This window comes from Taudactylus pleione, unplaced genomic scaffold (assembly GCF_031769625.1).
Source record: "Taudactylus pleione unplaced genomic scaffold, aTauple2 ptg001867l, whole genome shotgun sequence".
Classification (NCBI taxonomy): domain Eukaryota; kingdom Metazoa; phylum Chordata; class Amphibia; order Anura; family Myobatrachidae; genus Taudactylus; species Taudactylus pleione.
Window position 1 is genome coordinate 349,055 of NW_028286264.1, and position 25,409 is coordinate 374,463.

Here is a 25,409-nt window from a genome sequence, read left to right on the forward strand (position 1 = left end):
ATCCGCTCCTCCTCCGCTTTGTATTGTATTATGTCCCTTATATTCCGGTGTACATCCGTTCATCCTCCGCTTTGTATTGTATTATGTCCCTTATATTCCGGTGTACGTCCTCTCCTCCTCCGCTTTGTATTGTATTATGTCCCTTATATTCCGGTGTACATCCGCTCCTCCTCCGCTTTGTATTGTATCATGTCCCTTATATTTCGATGTAAGTCCGATGCCAGGTTTTTAGCTTTTATCCGTAGCTCTTCAGGATAAAATCTGGAATCCCTTTATTTGGTGTCTCTCACGGGGATTCCTTCCTTCCGCTGTGCATTGCGGCTCTCTTTAGTGCATCAGCCCCTCTACCTCCGGTTGGTGGAACGCATGTACCCGGGCATTACGGCCGCTGGACCGCAAACACCGGAAATGGTCACCGGAGATTCTGTGTATCGTTACCAATACAATCAGTGCCCCCTCACTCCTCCTCCATCATGTTATCTCGGAAGTAAAGGCAAAACAATATATATTAATAATAAAATCTCCATAAATCAACACATTATTTATACATAAATGACCCATATGGTTTTTCTAAAAAACTCAAATATCCTTAAAATATGGCTCTAAATACCCAAACAAATATGCTTTAAGTCATTTATGTATAAATAATATGGAGATTTATGGAGAAATCTATGAATATGTGTAAAGAGTAGGTATATGATGACCCATGTATTATTTAGGATTTGAGGGTGAATATGAAATGTATTTTTCCCGTGATTGGGGATTATGGGTAAGGGTATAAATTCTGTTTCCTGCTGGGTCCAAACCACATCCTGAGGAAGGAGCAGAGTGTGTGAAACGCGTAGATGGTGGTGGGCCCATACTTGTTATATGAACTACTGGTGAGTTATCTGTTGTTGTCTGTAGCAACTTGACCAGTGACTGAGCCCTTAATTCCCGGGTACTAAGGCTGTATCCTATGAACAGAAACGCTGGAGGTTCTCGTTCTCTCTCTCTCTCTCTCGTTCTCTCTCTCTCTCTCGTTCTCTCTCTCTCTCTCGTTCTCGTTCTCTCTCTCTCTCTCGTTCTCTCTCTCTCTCTCGTTCTCTCTCTCTCTCTCGTTCTCTCTCTCTCTCTATATATATATATACATATGTACTGATTGGAGAGTGTATTTAATAAATCAAAAAACATTTTTACTACTAAAAACCGACCAGACTGAGGAGTAAGGATTTTTGTCCCATCTGGAATTATAGAAACCTTTATGGGCATGAACCAAGAGGAGTGTGTGGTGAGTACATGTCCACTTACTCGGTAGAAGGAAGTTGGGGAAATCTTCTGTGGTAGAACGTGACGATAAAGTGTAAAGAAACCTTTAAGGGACCAGTAGTTTCTGCTTCATGGTGAGAGCGCACCAGTCTGTATTATACAGTGTGACGGTGAGAGCGCACCAGTCTGTATTATACAGCGTGACGGTGACGGAAAAGTCTGCGAAGTGAAGGCGATTTTTGAGTCTCCTAAATGGGACAGCGCTTGTGGATTACCTCAGACTTCTTATTGTAAGGTGGAATAATTCACCCATAGAATCTCCTGACCAGCGTTACCTGACCGAACACAACTAAATAACGATTAACGGGAAATGGATTTTCAGACGGTAACTCAGAACCGCTTGGTAAAAGGTGGGATCTGCCTGTGTCAGGTCGGGACGGCGGCAGATCTCACCGTCTGTGGATGGGCAGACAGGGAGATGACAACATAGAAACTTTCCTGACCTTCTTCTTCAGCTCCACGCTGATGGCGTTGGCCTCCTTTAGGTACACGGCATTTCCCCACAGTAGGTCTCGTAGTGACGTGAACTGATGATGCTTCCACTTCTTAAACGCCCATTGCGCAAGCTCGAACTCGTGCTGCGTCCAGGGTACTGGAAGGAAATAGGGGTGCCGAGTTATTATACAACAATACCTCAGTACGGGGACTAATGATGTTCTGGTTTGGGAATAGTCCCGACATTAACCACTAGATAGCAGAAATAATAGGAGAAGCGTTAAGACTGTTCCTTCTCAGTGATGTTTCCAGTACCCAGGAGCCTGTGGTGGGAATGTACTTTTATATCATCCAGAACATGCTAACGATCTAGGTGGCACAGTGGTTAGCATTGCTGCCACACAACGTTGGGTCAATAGGTTTCTGTTCCAATCAGGGCAGTGTATGGGGAGTTTGTATGTTCTCCACTTACTGGAGTAAATTTCCTTTGGGAGCTACAGTTTACTACATGGTCCAAGTACTGGGGGCTAATTGGCTTCCAATGAAATTGACCCATGGCTTTTCCGTGTGTCAGGAAGAGGGGGGGACTGATGACAGTGCCAAAATGTTTTAACTGTGTAAGATGTTGGGGCTCTATAAAGGATAATAATAATTAGTGGAAGTCTGTGCATCAGTCCAGAAAGTAGAGGCCGAGTACTATGGTGCTTACAGTAATAATACAGTGGATTCATACTATAAACAAGCAGACGACTCTTACCCTCCTCGTCCTCCTCATCCTCTTCCTCAGTGGTCTCAGCGTTCAGTGACCGAGTCTCTACCTGCTTCTGAAGTGCCTGCAGCTTGCTTTCATAATCCTGAGGATGGAGAGACAGGACGTATAGGAGACAGGAGAGGACATGTATATGTGACGCTCAGGATGGAGACAGTACGTATAGGAGACAGGAGAGGACATGTATACGTGACGCTCAGGATGGAGACAGGAGAGGACATGTATACGTGATGCTCAGGATGGAGACAGGACGTATAGGAGACAGGAGAGGACATGTATACGTGACGCTCAGGATGGAGACAGGACGTATAGGAGACAGGAGAGGACATGTATATGTGACGCTCAGGATGGAGACAGGAGAGGACATGTATACGTGACGCTCAGGATGGAGACAGGACGTATAGGAGACAGGAGAGGACATGTATACGTGACGCTCAGGATGGAGACAGGACGTATAGGAGACAGGAGGAGAGGACATGTATACGTGACGCTCAGGATGGAGACAGGAGGTATAGGAGACAGGAGAGGACATGTATACGTGACGCTCCGGATGGAGACAGGAGAGGACATGTATACGTGACGCTCAGGATGGAGACAGGAGAGGACATGTATACGGGACGCTCAGGATGGAGACAGGACGTATAGGAGACAGGAGGAGAGGACATGTATACGTGACGCTCAGGATGGAGACAGGACGTATAGGAGACAGGAGGAGAGGACATGTATACGTGACGCTCAGGATGGAGACAGGATGTATAGGAGACAGGAGAGGACATGTATACGTGACGGTCAGGATGGAGACAGGATGTATAGGAGACAGGAGAGGACATGTATACGTGACGCTCAGGATGGAGACAGGAGAGGACATGTATACGTGACGCTCAGGATGGAGACAGGAGAGGACATGTATAAGTGACGCTCAGGATGGAGACAGGACGTATAGGAGACAGGAGGAGAGGACATGTATACGTGACGCTCAGGATGGAGACAGGAGAGGACATGTATAAGTGACGCTCTGGATGGAGACAGGACGTATAGGAGACAGGAGGAGAGGACATGTATACGTGACGCTCAGGATGGAGACAGGAGAGGACATGTATACGTGATGCTCAGGATGGAGACAGGACGTATAGGAGACAGGAGAGGACATGTATACGTGACGCTCCGGATGGAGACAGGAGAGGACATGTATACGTGACGCTCAGGATGGAGACAGGAGAGGACATGTATACGGGACGCTCAGGATGGAGACAGGATGCATAGGAGACAGGAGAGGACATGTATACGTGACGCTCAGGATTGAGACAGGACGTATAGGATACAGTAGAGGACATGTATACGTGACGCTCAGGATGGAGACAGGACGTATAGGTGACAGGAGAGGACATGTATACGTGACGCTCAGGATGGAGACAGGACGTATAGGTGACAGGAGAGGACATGTATACGTGACGCTCAGGATGGAGACAGGACGTATAGGAGACAGGAGAGGACATGTATACATGACGCTCAGGATGGAGACAGGAGAGGACATGTATACGTGATGCTCAGGATGGAGACAGGACGTATAGGAGACAGGAGAGGACATGTATAAATGACGCTCAGGATGGAGACAGGACGTATAGGAGACAGGAGAGGACATGTATACGTGACGCTCAGGATGGAGACAGGAGAGGACATGTATACGTGACACTCAGGATGGAGACAGGAGAGGACATGTATACGTGACGCTCAGGATGGAGACAGGAGGTATAGGAAACAGGAGAGGACATGTATACGTGACGCTCAGGATGGAGACAGGAGAGGACATGTATACGTGACGCTCAGGATGGAGACAGGACGTATAGGAGACAGGAGAGGACATGTATACGTGACGCTCAGGATGGAGACAGGAGAGGACATGTATACGTGACGCTCAGGATGGAGACAGGACGTATAGGAGACAGGAGAGGACATGTATACGTGACGCTCAGGATGGAGACAGGAGAGGACATGTATACGTGACGCTCAGGATGGAGACAGGACGTATAGGAGACAGGAGAGGACATGTATACGTGACGCTCAGGATGGGGACAGGAGAGGACATGTATATGTGACGCTCAGGATGGAGACAGGACGTATAGGAGACAGGAGAGGACATGTATACGTGACGCTCAGGATGGAGACAGGAGAGGACATGTATACGTGACGCTCAGGATGGAGACAGGAGAGGACATGTATACGTGACGTTCAGGATGGAGACAGGACGTATAGGAGACAGGAGAGGACATGTATACGTGACGCTCAGGATGGAGACAGGACGTATAGGAGACAGGAGAGGACATGTATACGTGACGCTCAGGATGGAGACAGGAGATGACATGTATACGTGACGCTCAGGATGGAGACAGGAGAGGACATGTATACGTGACGCTCAGGATGGAGACAGGAGAGGACATGTATACGTGACGCTCAGGATGGAGACAGGAGGTATAGGAGACAGGAGAGGACATGTATACGTGACGCTCAGGATGGAGACAGGAGAGGACATGTATACGTGACGCTCAGGATGGAGACAGGACGTATAGGAGACAGGAGAGGACATGTATACGTGACGCTCAGGATGGAGACAGGACGTATAGGAGACAGGAGAGGACATGTATACGTGACGCTCAGGATGGAGACAGGAGAGGACATGTATACGTGACGCTCAGGATGGAGACAGGACGTATAGGAGACAGGAGAGGACATGTATACGTGACGCTCAGGATGGAGACAGGAGAGGACATGTATACGTGACGCTCAGGATGGAGACAGGACGTATAGGAGACAGGAGAGGACATGTATACGTGACGCTCAGGATGGAGACAGGAGAGGACATGTATATGTGACGCTCAGGATGGAGACAGGACGTATAGGAGACAGGAGAGGACATGTATACGTGACGCTCAGGATGGAGACAGGAGAGGACATGTATACGTGACGCTCAGGATGGAGACAGGACGTATAGGAGACAGGAGAGGACATGTATACGTGACGCTCAGGATGGAGACAGGACGTATAGGAGACAGGAGAGGACATGTATACGTGACGCTCAGGATGGAGACAGGAGAGGACATGTATATGTGACGCTCAGGATGGAGACAGGAGAGGACATGTATACGTGACGCTCAGGATGGAGACAGGACGTATAGGAGACAGGAGAGGACATGTATACGTGACGCTCAGGATGGAGACAGGAGAGGACATGTATACGTGACGCTCAGGATGGAGACAGGAGGTATAGGAGACAGGGGAGGACATGTATACGTGACGCTCAGGATGGAGACAGGAGAGGACATGTATACGTGATGCTCAGGATGGAGACAGGACGTATAGGAGACAGGAGAGGACATGTATACATGACGCTCAGGATGGAGACAGGAGGTATAGGAGACAGGAGAGGACATGTATACATGACGCTCAGGATGGAGACAGGAGGTATAGGAGACAGGAGAGGACATGTATACGTGACGCTCCGGATGGAGACAGGAGAGGACATGTATACGTGACGCTCAGGATTGCGACAGGAGAGGACATGTATACGGGACGCTCAGGATGGAGACAGGATGTATAGGAGACAGGAGAGGACATGTATACGTGACGCTCAGGATTGAGACAGGACGTATAGGATACAGTAGAGGACATGTATACGTGACGCTCAGGATGGAGACAGGACGTATAGGATACAGTAGAGGACATGTATACGTGACGCTCAGGATGGAGACAGGACGTATAGGTGACAGGAGAGGACATGTATACGTGACGCTCAGGATGGAGACAGGACGTATAGGTGACAGGAGAGGACATGTATACGTGACGCTCAGGATGGAGACAGGACGTATAGGAGACAGGAGAGGACATGTATACATGACGCTCAGGATGGAGACAGGAGAGGACATGTATACGTGATGCTCAGGATGGAGACAGGACGTATAGGAGACAGGAGAGGACATGTATACATGACGCTCAGGATGGAGACAGGAGAGGACATGTATACGTGATGCTCAGGATGGAGACAGGACGTATAGGAGACAGGAGAGGACATGTATAAATGACGCTCAGGATGGAGACAGGACGTATAGGAGACAGGAGAGGACATGTATACGTGACGCTCAGGATGGAGACATGAGAGGACATGTATACGTGATGCTCAGGATGGAGACAGGACGTTTAGGAGACAGGAGAGGACATGTATACATGACGCTCAGGATGGAGACAGGAGGTATAGGAGACAGGAGAGGACATGTATACGTGACGCTCCGGATGGAGACAGGAGAGGACATGTATACGTGACGCTCAGGATGGAGACAGGAGAGGACATGTATACGGGACGCTCAGGATGGAGACAGGATGTATAGGAGACAGGAGAGGACATGTATACGTGACGCTCAGGATTGAGACAGGACGTATAGGATATAGTAGAGGACATGTATGAGTGACGCTCAGGATGGAGACAGGACGTATAGGTGACAGGAGAGGACATGTATACGTGACGCTCAGGATGGAGACAGGAGGTATAGGAAACAGGAGAGGACATTTATACGTGACGCTCAGGATGGAGACAGGAGAGGACATGTATACGTGACGCTCAGGATGGAGACAGGACGTATAGGAGACAGGAGAGGACATGTATACGTGACGCTCAGGATGGAGACAGGAGAGGACATGTATACGTGACGCTCAGGATGGAGACAGGACGTATAGGAGACAGGAGAGGACATGTATACGTGACGCTCAGGATGGAGACAGGAGAGGACATGTATACGTGACGCTCAGGATGGAGACAGGACGTATAGGAGACAGGAGAGGACATGTATACGTGACGCTCAGGATGGAGACAGGAGAGGACATGTATATGTGACGCTCAGGATGGAGACAGGACGTATAGGAGACAGGAGAGGACATGTATACGTGACGCTCAGGATGGAGACAGGAGAGGACATGTATACGTGACGCTCAGGATGGAGACAGGAGAGGACATGTATACGTGACGCTCAGGATGGAGACAGGACGTATAGGAGACAGGAGAGGACATGTATACGTGACGCTCAGGATGGAGACAGGACGTATAGGAGACAGGAGAGGACATGTATACGTGACGCTCAGGATGGAGACAGGAGAGGACATGTATACGTGACGCTCAGGATGGAGACAGGACGTATAGGAGACAAGAGAGGACATGTATACGTGACGCTCAGGATGGAGACAGGAGAGGACATGTATACGTGACGCTCAGGATGGAGACAGGACGCATAGGAGACAGGAGAGGACATGTATACGTGACGCTCAGGATGGAGACAGGAGAGGACATGTATATGTGACGCTCAGGATGGAGACAGGACGTATAGGAGACAGGAGAGGACATGTATACGTGACGCTCAGGATGGAGACAGGAGAGGACATGTATACGTGACGCTCAGGATGGAGACAGGAGAGGACATGTATAAGTGACGCTCAGGATGGAGACAGGACGTATAGGAGACAGGAGAGGACATGTATACGTGACGCTCAGGATGGAGACAGGACGTATAGGAGACAGGAGAGGACATGTATACGTGACGCTCAGGATGGAGACAGGAGAGGACATGTATACGTGACGCTCATGATGGAGACAGGACGTATAGGAGACAGGAGAGGACATGTATACGTGACGCTCATGATGGAGACAGGACGTATAGGAGACAGGAGAGGACATGTATACGTGACGCTCAGGATGGAGACAGGAGAGGACATGTATACGTGACGCTCAGGATGGAGACAGGAGAGGACATGTATACGTGACGCTCAGGATGGAGACAGGAGGTATAGGAGACAGGAGAGGACATGTATACGTGACGCTCAGGATGAAGACAGGAGAGGACATGTATACGTGACGCTCAGGATGGAGACAGGACGTATAGGAGACAGGAGAGGACATGTATACGTGACGCTCAGGATGGAGACAGGACGTATAGGAGACAGGAGAGGACATGTATACGTGACGCTCAGGATGGAGACAGGAGAGGACATGTATACGTGACGCTCAGGATGGAGACAGGACGTATAGGAGACAGGAGAGGACATGTATACGTGACGCTCAGGATGGAGACAGGACATATAGGTGACAGGAGAGGACATGCATACGTGACGCTCAGGATGGAGACAGGACGTATAGGAGACAGGAGAGGACATGTATACGTGACGCTCAGGATGGAGACAGGAGAGGACATGTATACGTGACGCTCAGGATGGAGACAGGACGTATAGGAGACAGGAGAGGACATGTATACGTGACGCTCAGGATGGAGACAGGAGAGGACATGTATACGTGACGCTCAGGATGGAGACAGGAGGTATAGGAGACAGGAGAGGACATGTATACGTGACGCTCAGGATGGAGACAGGAGAGGACATGTATACGTGACGCTCAGGATGGAGACAGGACGTATAGGAGACAGGAGAGGACATGTATACGTGACGCTCAGGATGGAGACAGGACGTATAGGAGACAGGAGAGGACATGTATACGTGACGCTCAGGATGGAGACAGGACGTATAGGAGACAGGAGAGGACATGTATACGTGACGCTCAGGATGGAGACAGGAGAGGACATGTATACGTGACGCTCAGGATGGAGACAGGACGTATAGGAGACAGGAGAGGACATGTATACGTGACGCTCAGGATGTAGACAGGAGAGGACATGTATACGTGACGCTCAGGATGGAGACAGGACGTATAGGAGACAGGAGAGGACATGTATACGTGACGCTCAGGATGGAGACAGGACGTATAGGTGACAGGAGAGGACATGTATACGTGACGCTCAGGATGGAGACAGGACGTATAGGAGACAGGAGAGGACATGTATACGTGACGCTCAGGATGGAGACAGGACGTATAGGTGACAGGAGAGGACATGTATACGTGACGCTCAGGATGGAGACAGGACGTATAGGAGACAGGAGAGGACATGTATACGTGACGCTCAGGATGGAGACAGGAGAGGACATGTATACGTGACGCTCAGGATGGAGACAGGACGTATAGGAGACAAGAGAGGACATGTATACGTGACGCTCAGGATGGAGACAGGAGAGGACATGTATACGTGACGGTCAGGATGGAGACAGGACGTATAGGAGACAGGAGAGGAAATGTATACGTGACGCTCAGGATGGAGACAGGAGAGGACATGTATACGTGACGCTCAGGATGGAGACAGGACGTATAGGAGACAGGAGAGGACATGTATACGTGACGCTCAGGATGGAGACAGGAGAGGACATGTATACGTGACGCTCAGGATGGAGACAGGAGAGGACATGTATACGTGACGCTCAGGATGGAGACAGGACGTATAGGAGACAGGAGAGGACATGTATACGTGACGCTCAGGATGGAGACAGGAGAGGACATGTATACGTGACGCTCAGGATGGAGAAAGGAGAGGACATGTATACGTGACGCTCAGGATGGAGACAGGAGGTATAGAAGGCAGGAGAGGACATGTATACGTGACGCTCAGGATGGAGACAGGACGTATAGGAGACAGGAGAGGACATGTATACGTGACGCTCAGGATGGAGACAGGAGAGGACATGTATACGTGACGCTCAGGAAGGAGACAGGACGTATAGGAGACAGGAGAGGACATGTATACGTGACGCTCAGGATGGAGACAGGAGGTATAGGAGACAGGAGAGGACATGTATACTTGACGCTCAGGATGGAGACAGGAGAGGACATGTATACGTGACGCTCAGGATGGAGACAGGACGTATAGGAGACAGGAGAGGACATGTATATGTGACACTCAGGATGGAGACAGGACGTATAGGAGACAGGAGAGGACATGTATACGTGACGCTCAGGATGGAGACAGGAGTGGACATGTATACGTGACGCTCAGGATGGAGACAGGAGAGGACATGTATACGTGACGCTCAGGATGGAGACAGGAGAGGACATGTATACGTGACGCTCAGGATGGAGACAGGACGTATAGGAGACAGGAGAGGACATGTATACGTGACGCTCAGGATGGAGACAGGACGTATAGGAGACAGGAGAGGACATGTATACGTGACGCTCAGAATGGAGACAGGACGTATAGGAGACAGGAGAGGACATGTATACGTGACGCTCAGGATGGAGACAGGACATATAGGAGACAGGAGAGGACATGTATACGTGACGCTCAGGATGGAGACAGGAGAGGACATGTATACGTGACGCTCAGAATGGAGACAGGACGTATAGGAGACAGGAGAGGACATGTATACGTGACGCTCAGGATGGAGACAGGACGTATAGGAGACAGGAGAGGACATGTATACATGACGCTCAGGATGGAGACAGGACGTATAGGAGACAGGAGAGGACATGTATACGTGACGCTCAGGATGGAGACAGGAGAGGACATGTATACGTGACGCTCAGGATGGAGACAGGACGTATAGGAGACAGGAGAGGACATGTATACGTGACGCTCAGGATGGAGACAGGAGAGGACATGTATACGTGACGCTCAGGATGGAGACAGGACGTATAGGAGACAGGAGAGGACATGTATACGTGACGCTCAGGATGGAGACAGGACGTATAGGAGACAGGAGAGGACATGTATACGTGACGCTCAGGATGGAGACAGGAGAGGACATGTATACGTGACGCTCAGGATGGAGACAGGAGAGGACATGTATATGTGACGCTCAGGATGGAGACAGGAGAGGACATGTATACGTGACGCTCAGGATGGAGACAGGACGTATAGGAGACAGGAGAGGACATGTATACGTGACGCTCAGGATGGAGACAGGACGTATAGGAGACAGGAGAGGACATGTATACGTGACGCTCAGGATGGAGACAGGAGAGGACATGTATACGTGACGCTCAGGATGGAGACAGGAGAGGACATGTATACGTGACGCTCAGGATGGAGACAGGAGAGGACATGTATATGTGACGCTCAGAATGGAGACAGGACGTATAGGAGACAGGAGAGGACATGTATACGTGACGCTCAGGATGGAGACAGGAGAGGACATGTATACGTGACGCTCAGGATGGAGACAGGAGAGGACATGTATATGTGACGCTCAGGATGGAGACAGGAGGTATAGGAGAGGACATGTATACGTGACGCTCAGGATGGAGATAGGACGTATAGGAGACAGGAGAGGACATGTATACGTGACGCTCAGGATGGAGACAGGAGAGGACATGTATACGTGACGCTCAGGATGGAGACAGGACGTATAGGAGACAGGAGAGGACATGTATACGTGACGCTCAGGATGGAGACAGGAGAGGACATGTATATGTGACGCTCAGGATGGAGACAGGAGAGGACATGTATATGTGACGCTCAGGATGGAGACAGGAGAGGACATGTATATGTGACGCTCAGGATGGAGACAGGAGAGGACATGTATACGTGACGCTCAGGATGGAGACAGGGCGTATAGGAGACAGGAGAGGACATGTATACATGACGCTCAGGATGGAGACAGGAGAGGACATGTATACGTGACGCTCAGGATGGAGACAGGACGTATAGGAGACAGGAGAGGACATGTATACGTGACGCTCAGGATGGAGACAGGAGAGGACATGTATACGTGACGCTCAGGATGGAGACAGGAGAGGAAATGTATACGTGACGCTCAGGATGGAGACAGGAGAGGACATGTATACGTGACGCTCAGGATGGAGACAGGAGAGGACATGTATACGTGACGCTCAGGATGGAGACAGGGCGTATAGGAGACAGGAGAGGACATGTATACATGACGCTCAGGATGGAGACAGGAGAGGACATGTATACGTGACGCTCAGGATGGAGACAGGGCGTATAGGAGACAGGAGAGGACATGTATACGTGACGCTCAGGATGGAGACAGGAGAGGACATGTATACGTGACGCTCAGGATGGAGACAGGACGTATAGGAGACAGGAGAGGACATGTATACGTGACACTCAGAATGGAGACAGGACGTATAGGAGACAGGAGAGGACATGTATACGTGACGCTCAGGATGGAGACAGGAGAGGACATGTATACGTGACGCTCAGGATGGAGACAGGAGAGGACATGTATACGTGACGCTCAGGATGGAGACAGGACGTATAGGAGACAGGAGAGGACATGTATACGTGACGCTCAGGATGGAGACAGGAGGTATAGGAGACAGGAGAGGACATGTATACGTGACGCTCAGGATGGAGACAGGAGAGGACATGTATACGTGACGCTCAGGATGGAGACAGGACGTATAGGAGACAGGAGAGGACATGTATACGTGACGCTCAGGATGGAGACAGGACGTATAGGAGACAGGAGAGGACATGTATACGTGACGCTCAGGATGGAGACAGGACGTATAGGAGACAGGAGAGGACATGTATACGTGACGCTCAGGATGGAGACAGGAGGTATAGGAGACAGGAGAGGACATGTATACGTGACGCTCAGGATGGAGACAGGAGGTATAGGAGACAGGAGAGGACATGTATACGTGACGCTCAGGATGGAGACAGGAGAGGACATGTATACGTGACGCTCAGGATGGAGACAGTACGTATAGGAGACAGGAGAGGACATGTATACGTGACGCTCAGGATGGAGACAGGACGTATAGGAGACAGGAGAGGACATGTATACGTGACGCTCAGGATGGAGACAGGAGGTATAGGAGACAGGAGAGGACATGTATACGTGACGCTCAGGATGGAGACAGGAGAGGACATGTATACGTGACGCTCAGGATGGAGACAGGAGAGGACATGTATACGTGACGCTCAGGATGGAGACAGGAGAGGACATGTATACGTGACGCTCAGGATGGAGACAGGAGAGGACATGTATACGTGACGCTCAGGATGGAGACAGGACGTATAGGATACAGGAGAGGACATGTATACGTGACGCTCAGGATGGAGACAGGACGTATAGGAGACAGGAGAGGACATGCATACGTGACGCTCAGGATGGAGACAGGACGTATAGGAGACAGGAGAGGACATGCATACGTGACGCTCAGGATGGAGACAGGAGAGAACATGTATACGTGACGTTCAGGATGGAGACAGGACGTATAGGAGACAGGAGAGGACATGTATATGTGACGCTCAGGATGGAGACAGGAGAGGACATGTATACGTGACGCTCAGGATGGAGACAGGACAGGACATGTATACGTGACGCTCAGGATGGAGACAGGACGTATAGGAGACAGGAGAGGACATGTATACGTGACGCTCAGGATGGAGACAGGACGTATAGGAGACAGGAGAGGACATGTATACGTGACGCTCAGGATGGAGACAGGAGAGGACATGTATATGTGACGCTCAGGATGGAGACAGGAGAGGACATGTATATGTGACGCTCAGGATGGAGACAGGAGAGGACATGTATATGTGACGCTCAGGATGGAGACAGGAGAGGACATGTATACGTGACGCTCAGGATGGAGACAGGAGAGGACATGTATACGTGACGCTCAGGATGGAGACAGGACGTATAGGAGACAGGAGAGGACATGTATACATGACGCTCAGGATGGAGAGAGGACGTATAGGAGACAGGAGAGGACATGTATACGTATAGGAGACTGGAGAGGATATAAGATGCTTAGAAGCATCCTGTATACATGTGAGAGAAACGGACAATCGTATACAGAATAATGAATGTAATATATAGGGAGATGATGAATGTCTGGGAGCGATGCACTGTCAGTACATAGACACTAACATCCATTATAAACACCATGCAAACACGTGGCCCTCCAGCTGCTGTCGAACTACACATCCCAGGAAGCCCTGCCAGTGTTTATAGCCTGTCCTAATAGCAAAACTGTGACAAGGCATGCTGGGACGAGTAGTTCCGCAGCAGCTGGAGGGCCGCATGTTGTATACCCCTGCTCCACACTATATTACACTACACAAACACCGCCATCGGGGAGGCAATATCCACATATCGCCTATACAACTGCAGTGCCTATGTGTGGGCAGACAGCGGAATATGCGGCCTAGCACTGTGGGATAGGGGGTAACTCCTCAGCGCACACATCCGGAAACCATATTATATCCATTTAACACTGGTGGTGGCTATAATGGGCTGCTGAAATGTTCTATGTAACAGGCGCTGCTACAGAATAAACAGAGAATGAGCAGAAGTAATTACCGTACCTCACAATTGTACTGATTAGCGAACCTCAAAATGGGCGACGCTGACACGGAGGTTTCACCCAAGAATGGTCATTTTGGCTGTGGCCTATTTTCCCCAATTCAGCTCTATATAAATGTTGGGCAGCACTATATAAATGTTGGGCAGCTCTATATAAGTGTTGGGCAGCTCTATATAAATGTTGGGCAGCACTATATAAATGTTGGGCAGCACTATATAAATGTTGGGCAGCACTATATAAATGTTGGGCAGCACTATATAAATGTTGGGCAGCTCTATATAAGTGTTGGGCAGCTCTATATAAATGTTGGGCAGCTCTATATAAATGTTGGGCAGCTCTATATAAATGTTGGGCAGCACTATATAAATGTTGGGCAGCACTATATAAATGTTGGGCAGCACTATATAAATGTTGGGCAGCTCTATATAAATGTTGGGCAGCACTATATAAATGTTGGGCAGCACTATATAAATGTTGGGCAGCACTATATAATTGTTGGGCAGCACTATATAAATGTTGGGCAGCACTATATAAATGTTGGGCAGCACTATATAAATGTTGGGCAGAACTATATAAATGATGGGCAGCACTATATAAATGTTGGGCAGCTCTATATAATTGTTGGGCAGCACTATATAAATGTTGGGCAGCTCTATATAAATGTTGGGCAGCTCTATATAAATGTTGGGCAGCACTATATAAATGTTGGGCAGCACTATATAAATGTTGGGCAGCACTATATAAATGTTGGGCAGAACTATATAAATGTTGGGCAGAACTATATAAATGATGGGCAGAACTATATAAATGATGGGCAGCACTATATAAATGTTGGGCAGCACTATATAAATGTTGGGCAGAACTATATAAATGTTGGGCAGCACTATATAAATGTTGGGCAGAACTATATAAATGTTGGGCAGCTCTATATAATTGTTGGGCAGCTCTATATAAATGATGGGCAGCTCTATATAAATGTTGGGCAGCTCTATATAAATGTTGGGCAGCTCTATATAAATGTTGGGCAGCTCTATATAAATGTTGGGCAGCACTATATAAATGTTGGGCAGAACTATATAAATGTTGGGCAGAACTATATAAATGTTGGGCAGCACTATATAAATGTTGGGCAGCTCTATATAAATGTTGGGCAGCACTATATAAATGTTGGGCAGAACTATATAAATGTTGGGCAGCACTATATAAATGTTGGGCAGCACTATATAAATGTTGGGCAGCTCTATATAAGTGTTGGGCAGCACTACATAAGTGTTGGGCAGCACTACATAAATGATGGGCAGCACTATATAAATGATGGGCAGCACTATATAAATGATGGGCAGAACTATATAAATGTTGGGCAGCACTATATAAATGTTGGGCAGCACTATATAAATGTTGGGCAGAACTATATAAATGTTGGGCAGAACTATATAAATGTTGGGCAGAACTATATAAATGATGGGCAGCACTATATAAATGTTGGGCAGCTCTATATAAATGTTGGGCAGCTCTATATAATTGTTGGGCAGCACTATATAAATGTTGGGCAGAACTATATAAATGTTGGGCAGCTCTATATAAATGATGGGCAGCACTATATAAATGTTGGGCAGAACTATATAAATGTTGGGCAGCACTATATAAATGATGGGCAGCACTATATAAATGTTGGGCAGCACTATATAAATGTTGGGCAGCACTACATAAGTGTTGGGCAGCACTACATAAATGATGGGCAGCACTATATAAATGATGGGCAGCACTATATAAATGATGGGCAGAACTATATAAATGTTGGGCAGCACTATATAAATGTTGGGCAGCACTATATAAATGTTGGGCAGAACTATATAAATGTTGGGCAGAACTATATAAATGTTGGGCAGAACTATATAAATGATGGGCAGCACTATATAAATGTTGGGCAGCTCTATATAAATGTTGGGCAGCTCTATATAATTGTTGGGCAGCTCTATATAATTGTTGGGCAGCACTATATAAATGTTGGGCAGAACTATATAAATGTTGGGCAGCTCTATATAAATGATGGGCAGCACTATATAAATGTTGGGCAGAACTATATAAATGTTGGGCAGCACTATATAAATGATGGGCAGCACTATATAAATGTTGGGCAGAACTATATAAATGTTGGGCAGCACTATATAAATGTTGGGCAGCACTATATAACTCTGACGCCAAGTCTGTGTGACCACATCTGTAACGGATCTTCCTGACTGTCGCACATAAGTACCACACAGCGGGGCTGGTTCTGAGGTGGGAACATAGGGCCTCATTCAGAGGCGGTCATGAGACGCAAGCGGTCGCACTGAATCAGGGCGACCGCTTGCATCCTGAACGGACGCCTCCTTGTCGATCGCTAAGCTGTGGGTTGCCACCCACAGCTTAACGACCGACCAGGGTGATGGTCGCGATGGTGATCACCATCGCGACCATCGGGGCTTACGACCAGACCCTAAGGTTGGGTCTGGGCACTCGTAAGCCCCAGGGAGCTTCCTGCTCTGATGGAGGAAGCTCCCCACTGACATCACTGATGAGGTCAGTGCGGCCGCCCACAAAATGGTAGGCGTTCCTTAAGGATTGCCTCCGTTTTGGAAACCACCCCCCCGGACCACCTACCAAACGGGGCGAGCTGTCGATCAACATCCGCCCCTTTGGTAGCGAGCTCCGGAGCAAGAGTTTATCTGTCGCTCCGGGGCTTGCGCAGTGCGGCTGCTGCACATGCGCAGGCCTTACCATCGAGTCAGTTACGAGCGCATCGGCGCTCACGACGGACTCTGAATAAGGTCCAAAGTGTGTGCGTGCGTGCGTCTGTGTGCGCTTTGGGAGGTTTGGGCGTAGGGAGACATTATTATACATGCAGGGTAAATGCTGTTTTCCCATGTAGCCCACGAACGCTGGGCGGCTTTATTCTTACACTGTCATTTAGATTTGCGTTTGAATACGCCCCTCCCGAATCTACCTCTTGCTGCACACTGTACTTCTGCCCCCCGGGACCGGCTGGGGAGGGTACATAGGCCTATTCCTGATGTACCAGGGGGCAGGCTGGCGGGGGTACATGGGCCTATTCCTGATGTACCAGTTGGCAGGCTGGCAAGGGTACATGGGCCTATTCCTGATGTACCAGGGGCCGGCTGGCGAGGGTACATGGGCCTATTCCTGATGTACCAGGGGCCGGCTGGGGAGGGTACATAGGCCTATTCCTGATGTACCAGGGGGCAGGCTGGCGGGGGTACATGGGCCTATTCCTGATGTACCAGTTGGCAGGCTGGCAAGGGTACATGGGCCTATTCCTGATGTACCAGGGGCCGGCTGGCGAGGGTACATGGGCCTATTCCTGATGTACCAGGGGCCGGCTGGGGAGGGTACATAGGCCTATTCCTGATGTACCAGGGGGCAGGCTGGCGGGGGTACATGGGCCTATTCCTGATATACCAGGGGCCGACTGGAGGGGGTACATAGGTCTATTCCTGATGTACCAGGGGCCGGCTGGGGAGGGTACATAGGCCTATTCCTGATGTACCAGGGGGCAGGCTGGCGGGGGTACATGGGCCTATTCCTGATGTACCAGGGGCCGACTGGAGGGGGTACATAGGTCTATTCCTGATGTACCAGGGGCCGGCTGGCGAGGGTACATGGGCCTATTCCTGATGTACCAGGGGCCGGCTGGCGAGGGTACATGGGCCTATTCCTGATGTACCAGGGGCCGGCTGGGGAGGGTACATAGGCCTATTCCTGATGTACCAGGGGGCAGGCTGGCGGGGGTACATGGGCCTATTCCTGATGTACCAGGGGCCGGCTGGAGGGGGTACATAGGCCTATTCCTGATGTACCAGGGGCCGGCTGGCGGGGGTACATAGGCCTATTCCTGATGTACCAGGGGCCGGCTGGCGGGGGTAGATGGGCCTTTTGTTCTTACCGCTCTTACCCACATCGTTACCACCAGTTAGCCCCCTTTCATTGAATAGACGGGAGCGTTTATTAATGGACATGCAATCTGTTTGCACATTTGATTTTGGGCCAGGTGTCCTTGAGTTGGTGATAAATCAATTAAAAAATACATAAATAACTGAATAACGGTCACATTAGTCCCGATCGGCATCTGGTCATTTTGGTCTCGGACAAAGCTGCTATTCGGTGCGCTGCATGTGCGGGCAGCTTACGTTTATGTAGGGACTACCAAATCCAGGTTGACATATGGGGCCTATTTCAGAGGTGGACGTAGGACCGAGATGTGCGCAGTTTACCAACTTTTTTGTACTACGCATGCATCAGAGTCCCGACTGTCTGCGCACAGTGACGCAGCACATTATTGGACGCAGGGTCTGAGATATTTAGTGGGCGCTTCTGGGAGGTAAGATGGAGCCGGGGTTGTTTGGGAAGGGGGGTGGCACTCATATAGGACGCCATACTCAAATGCCATAGGGGTGGCGCAGGTTTCTATGGTGCGTGGTGACTGACGGAAATCCACTGTCCTGAGACTCTACAAGCGGGTATCTCAGTTGTTTGAGAATAGGACTCGGCATCAGTATAAAGACGCAAACACGACTGCGGCAAAATGCGTCCCAACCCCGGAATCCGTCCCACAGTCTTATTGTGTAGGACGTAATGTTACAGTGCGCTATAACGGGGCTGATCCTGGGACGCCCAACACTTGTCCTGACATTACAGACACAGAACTGAGGAGATAATATGGAAGTTATTCCAAATGGGGGGTGTGACCGGATGCCTTTTGTCTAGGCCGTCACTGGTCACGGGTTAGCGCTTTTGGACTCCCACTCACTGTGAGTGACTGCCTGTCACCGACTCCGCCCACTGCGCAGTGGGCGTGTAATGATGCTGCCACCACCAAACTCTACCATCGGCGTTTGGAACCGCTCTTTACGTTGCCCTCAGGCTCCTACCTCGGCACCTGGAACCGCCTCTGCTGCGTATGCGTTTGATTAACTGCGGACACACCTCCTGTTTGGTGGCGGCAGTTCCCACCTGATCGCTCGCAATGGACCAGGTCTGCACGGTAGCTTGGCAGAGGGCTTGAACTTGGAGACGCTGAGCTCTTACCCAGAACAGCAGGAGAACGGAATAGCGTTTTGCGCAATTCTGTTGATCGCAGGGTACAGATGTAGTAGAATTTAAAGGCAAAAGGTGTTTATTGCTCTCAGTCTTAAAGAAGACTCAACATCAGAACGAAGAGGTACATTACATTGCATACAGGAATCTTAGCAGCTCTTCTCCTCAAAGAAGTTACAGGGTTGTACCACACACAACAGAGGCTCACAGGCCCTTTATATATAGTCAGAACACATAATACAGCATGGTGACATCCACCCACAGTTGGTCTTGTAACCCAGTCAGACCATCTATCCCAAAAGTAATTACAACTCACATTCCACAGGAACTGGTCATTTACTCTAATCCTTACATTTATCACACACTGACAACATATCTATGTAGAATAACCAGCAATAATATTCGCTTTCGTCTTCCTGAAATAATCAGAAAAAACTAAATTTTTTCCCCAGAAGCGCAGACACACAAGAGACAGTCTCAGGGACCTATCACAGGAAGTGCAGACACACAAGAGACAGTCTCAGGGACATATCACAGGAAGTGCAGACACACAAGAGACAGTCTCAGGGACATATCACAGGAAGTGTAGACACACAAGAGACAGTCTCAGGGACATATCACAGGAAGTGCAGACACACAAGAGACAGTCTCAGGGACCTATCACAGGAAGTGCAGACACACAAGAGACAGTCTCAGGGACCTATCACAGGAAGTGTAGACACACAAGAGACAGTCTCAGGGACATATCACAGGAAGTGCAGACACACAAGAGACAGTCTCAGGGACCTATCACAGGAAGTGCAGACACACAAGAGACAGTCTCAGGGACCTATCACAGGAAGTGCAGACACACGAGAGACAGTCTCAGGGACACATCACAGGAAGTGCAGACACACAAGAGACAGTCTCAGGGACATATCACAGGAAGTGCAGACACACAAGAGACAGTCTCAGGGACATATCACAGGAAGTGCAGACACACAAGAGACAGTCTCAGGGACATATCACAGGAAGTGCAGACACACAAGAGACAGTCTCAGGGACCTATCACAGGAAGTGCAGACACACGAGAGACAGTCTCAGGGACATATCACAGGAAGTGCAGACACACGAGAGACAGTCTCAGGGACCTATCACAGGAAGTGCAGACACACAAGAGACAGTCTCAGGGACATATCACAGGAAGTGCAGACACACAAGAGACAGTCTCAGGGACCTATCACAGGAAGTGCAGACACACAAGAGAGTCTCAGGGACCTATCACAGGAAGTGCAGACACACGAGAGACAGTCTCAGGGACCTATCACAGGAAATGCAGACACACAAGAGACAGTCTCAGGGACCTATCACAGGAAATGCAGACACACAAGAGACAGTCTCAGGGACCTATCACAGGAAGTGCAGACACACAAGAGACAGTCTCAGGGACACATCACAGGAAGTGCAGACACACAAGAGACAGTCTCAGGGACATATCACAGGAAGTGCAGACACACAAGAGACAGTCTCAGGGACATATCACAGGAAGTGCAGACACACAAGAGACAGTCTCAGGGACATATCACAGGAAGTGCAGACACACAAGAGACAGTCTCAGGGACATATCACAGGAAGTGCAGACACACAAGAGAGTCTCAGGGACCTATCACAGGAAGTGCAGACACACGAGAGACAGTCTCAGGGACCTATCACAGGAAGTGCAGACACACGAGAGACAGTCTCAGGGACCTATCACAGGAAATGCAGACACACAAGAGACAGTCTCAGGGACCTATCACAGGAAGTGCAGACACACAAGAGACAGTCTCAGGGACACATCACAGGAAGTGCAGACACACAAGAGACAGTCTCAGGGACACATCACAGGAAGCGCAGACACACGAGAGACAGTCTCAGGGACACATCACAGGAAGCGCACACACACAAGAGACAGTCTCAGGGACACATCACAGGAAGCGCAGACACACAAGAGACAGTCTCAGGGACATATCACAGGAAGTGCAGACACACAAGAGACAGTCTCAGGGACAGATCACAGGAAGCGCAGACACACAAGAGACAGTCTCAGGGACAGATCACAGGAAGCGCAGACACACAAGAGACAGTCTCAGGGATATATCACAGGAAGTGCAGACACACAAGAGACAGTCTCAGGGACACATCACAGGAAGTGCAGACACACAAGAGACAGTCTCAGGGACACATCACAGGAAGTGCAGACACACAAGAGACAGTCTCAGGGACACATCACAGGAAGTGCAGACACACAAGAGACAGTCTCAGGGACAGATCACAGGAAGTGCAGACACACAAGAGACAGTCTCAGGGACAGATCACAGGAAGCGCAGACACACAAGAGACAGTCTCAGGGACAGATCACAGGAAGCGCAGACACACAAGAGACAGTCTCAGGGATCTATCACAGGAAATGCAGACACACAAGAGACAGTCTCAGGGACCTATCACAGGAAGTGCAGACACACAAGAGACAGTCTCAGGGACACATCACAGGAAGTGCAGACACACAAGAGACAGTCTCAGGGACAGATCACAGGAAGTGCAGACACACAAGAGACAGTCTCAGGGACATATCACAGGAAGTGCAGACACACAGGAGACAGTCTCAGGGACATATGACAGGAAGTGCAGACACACAGGAGACAGTCTCAGGGACATATGACAGGAAGTGCAGACACACAGGAGACAGTCTCAGGGACATATGACAGGAAGTGCAGACACACAAGAGACAGTCTCAGGGACATATCACAGGAAATGCAGACACACAAGAGACAGTCTCAGGGACCTATCACAGGAAGTGCAGACACACAAGAGACAGTCTCAGGGACATATCACAGGAAGTGCAGACACAGGAGACAGTCTCAGGGACATATCACAGGAAGTGCAGACACAGGAGACAGTCTCAGGGACATATCACAGGAAGTGCAGACACAGGAGACAATCTCAGGGACAGATCACAGGAAGATTCGGCCATTGACTCTCTTCACACCTTCACAGCTTCCATCCTGGTCTCACTGGAATGCACTTCAAAGAAAACTTTGTTACACAAAGGGTCTGACCACTAGCATAGGTCAGGACAATTAACATATCACTTCCTATGTCAGGAGGGTAATCCCCATTACAATAATATACTCAAACCATATTCCTATAAGTGCATAGCCTATTAAATATACTCTGCATCATGCACTAATGCATTACAGCAATATAACTATATAGACTTTAATACAGTTTATTATAAACCATGTGCAGTGTGCTTTTACACTGTGTCCTCACTGGGATCGTAACTGTTTCAGCGCTGGTCGCAGTGGCTCCCAGCGTGCAGCCACACTCTACCTACACCCCCCCAGTGCAGCCACACTCCACCCACACTCCCAGCGTGCAGCCACACTCCACCCACACCCCCCCAGTGCAGCCACACTCCACCCACACCCCCCCAGTGCAGCCACACTCCACCCACACCCCCCCAGTGCAGCCACACTCCACCCACACTCCCAGCGTGCAGCCACACTCCACCCACACTCCCCCAGTGCAGCCACACTCCACCCACACCCCCCCAGTGCAGCCACACTCCACCCACACTCCCAGCGTGCAGCCACACTCCACCCACACCCCCCCAGTGCAGCCACACTCCACCCACACCCCCCCAGTGCAGCCACACTCCACCCACACCCCCCCAGTGCAGCCACACTCCACCCACACTCCCAGCGTGCAGCCACACTCCACCCACACTCCCCCAGTGCAGCCACACTCCACCCACACCCCCCCAGTGCAGCCACACTCCACCCACACCCCCAGCGTGCAGCCACACTCCACCCACACCCCCCCAGTGCAGCCACACTCCACCCACACCCCCCCAGTGCAGCCACACTCCACCCACACTCCCAGCGTGCAGCCACACTCCACCCACACTCCCCCAGTGCAGCCACACTCCACCCACACCCCCCCAGTGCAGCCACACTCCACCCACACCCCCCCAGTGCAGCCACACTCCACCCACACCCCCCCAGTGCAGCCACACTCCACCCACACTCCCCCAGTGCAGCCACACTCCACCCACACCCCCCCAGTGCAGCCACACTCCACCCACACCCCCCCAGTGCAGCCACACTCTACCTACACCCCCCAGTGCAGTGACTCCAGGACATGATATGTAAAACATTAAAAAACACTTATTAATACTCAGCACATAGCGCAGAGTATACATTTACAATGGGCGCCTGGCGCCTTTTTGTCCTTTTAAACATGGTGGCACAGCACGGGGGTTAACCCCTACAGTGCTGTGGCAGCCATTAACCCCGTGTGGACTGCCTCTGGCCACAGGGGGCCTGGGGGCTCTTCTAAAACATTAACTGATCATTCATTTTGGTAACTATAAATTACATTTGTTTATTGCTCTATGACTTACATAGGAATAACAATGTACTAACGTACAGAAATGCAGAGTGGGATGAACTACACAACTGAGCTGTGCGCGCAGTATTCCGCAATTACATGTACACAGGAGACAGGCAGCTAAGTATGGTCAGTAATAACATTTATTACTCAGCTCCAGGAACCGACCATCTATATTACAGACTAAAAGCAGCACTTGTAGTACTGAGACATCAGAATAACATGTGTACAAGTAATGTGCCTGTGTAATCACTATGGTTACTATGCAGGTGTACACGCATCAGGGGAAATGGCTTTTTTGCATTGGGTTGTGTATGACTTTGTGACTGTTTGCGAGAGGTAAAGTCCTGGGATATACCTGCAGGGGCACCGTCCTGGCCTGCTAATGGTGGGGTGATGCAGTACATTCTGTGCCAGTCCAGGGATATACCTGTAGGGGCACCGTCCTGGCCTGCTAATGGTGGGGTGATGCAGTATATTCTGTGCCAGTCCAGGTATATACTTGTAGGGACACTGTCCTGGCCTGCTAATGGTGGGGTGATGCAGTACATTCTGTGCCAGTCCAGGGATATACCTGTAGGGACACCGTCCTGGCCTGCTAATGGTGGGGTGATGCAGTACATTCTGTGCCAGTCCTGGGATATACCTGTAGGGACACTGTCCTGGCCTGCTAATGGTGGGGTGATGCAGTACATTCTGTGCCAGTCCAGGGATATACCTGTAGGGACACCGTCCTGGCCTGCTAATGGTGGGGTGATGCAGTACATTCTGTGCCAGTCCAGGGATATACCTGTAGGGACACCGTCCTGGCCTGCTAATGGTGGGGTGATGCAGTACATTCTGTGCCAGTCCAGGGATATACCTGTAGGGACACTGTCCTGGCCTGCTAATGGTGGGGTGATGCAGTACATTCTGCGCCAGTCCTGGGATATACCTGTAGGGGCACTGTCCTAGCCTGCTAATGGTGGGGTGATGCAGTACATTCTGTGCCAGTCCTGGGATATACCTGTAGGGACACCGTCCTGGTCTGATAATGGTGGGGTGATGCAGTACATTCTGTGCCAGTCCAGGGATATACCTGCAGGGGCACTGTCCTGGCCTGCTAATGGTGGGGTGATGCAGTATATTCTGTGCCAGTCCAGGGATATACCTGTAGGGACACTGTCCTGGCCTGCTAATGGTGGGGTGATGCAG

At 50.0% G+C, this 25,409-nt stretch overlaps 1 protein-coding gene across 12 annotated transcripts in view; it reads right to left on the reverse strand.

The window, feature by feature from the left end:
- KIF1B (kinesin family member 1B) overlaps positions 1–25,409 on the reverse strand; it is a 214,525-nt gene that overhangs the window by 45,703 nt on the left and 143,413 nt on the right. For all 12 annotated transcript variants that reach the window (XM_088465147.1, XM_088465144.1, XM_088465142.1 and 9 more), the window contains 2 exons: positions 2,501–2,597; positions 1,752–1,900 (listed from right to left, as the gene is read on the reverse strand). In XM_088465147.1, coding sequence (XP_088321273.1) covers positions 1,752–1,900; positions 2,501–2,597 — 246 coding nt within the window. The remainder of the gene's footprint in view (positions 1–1,751; positions 1,901–2,500; positions 2,598–25,409) is intronic.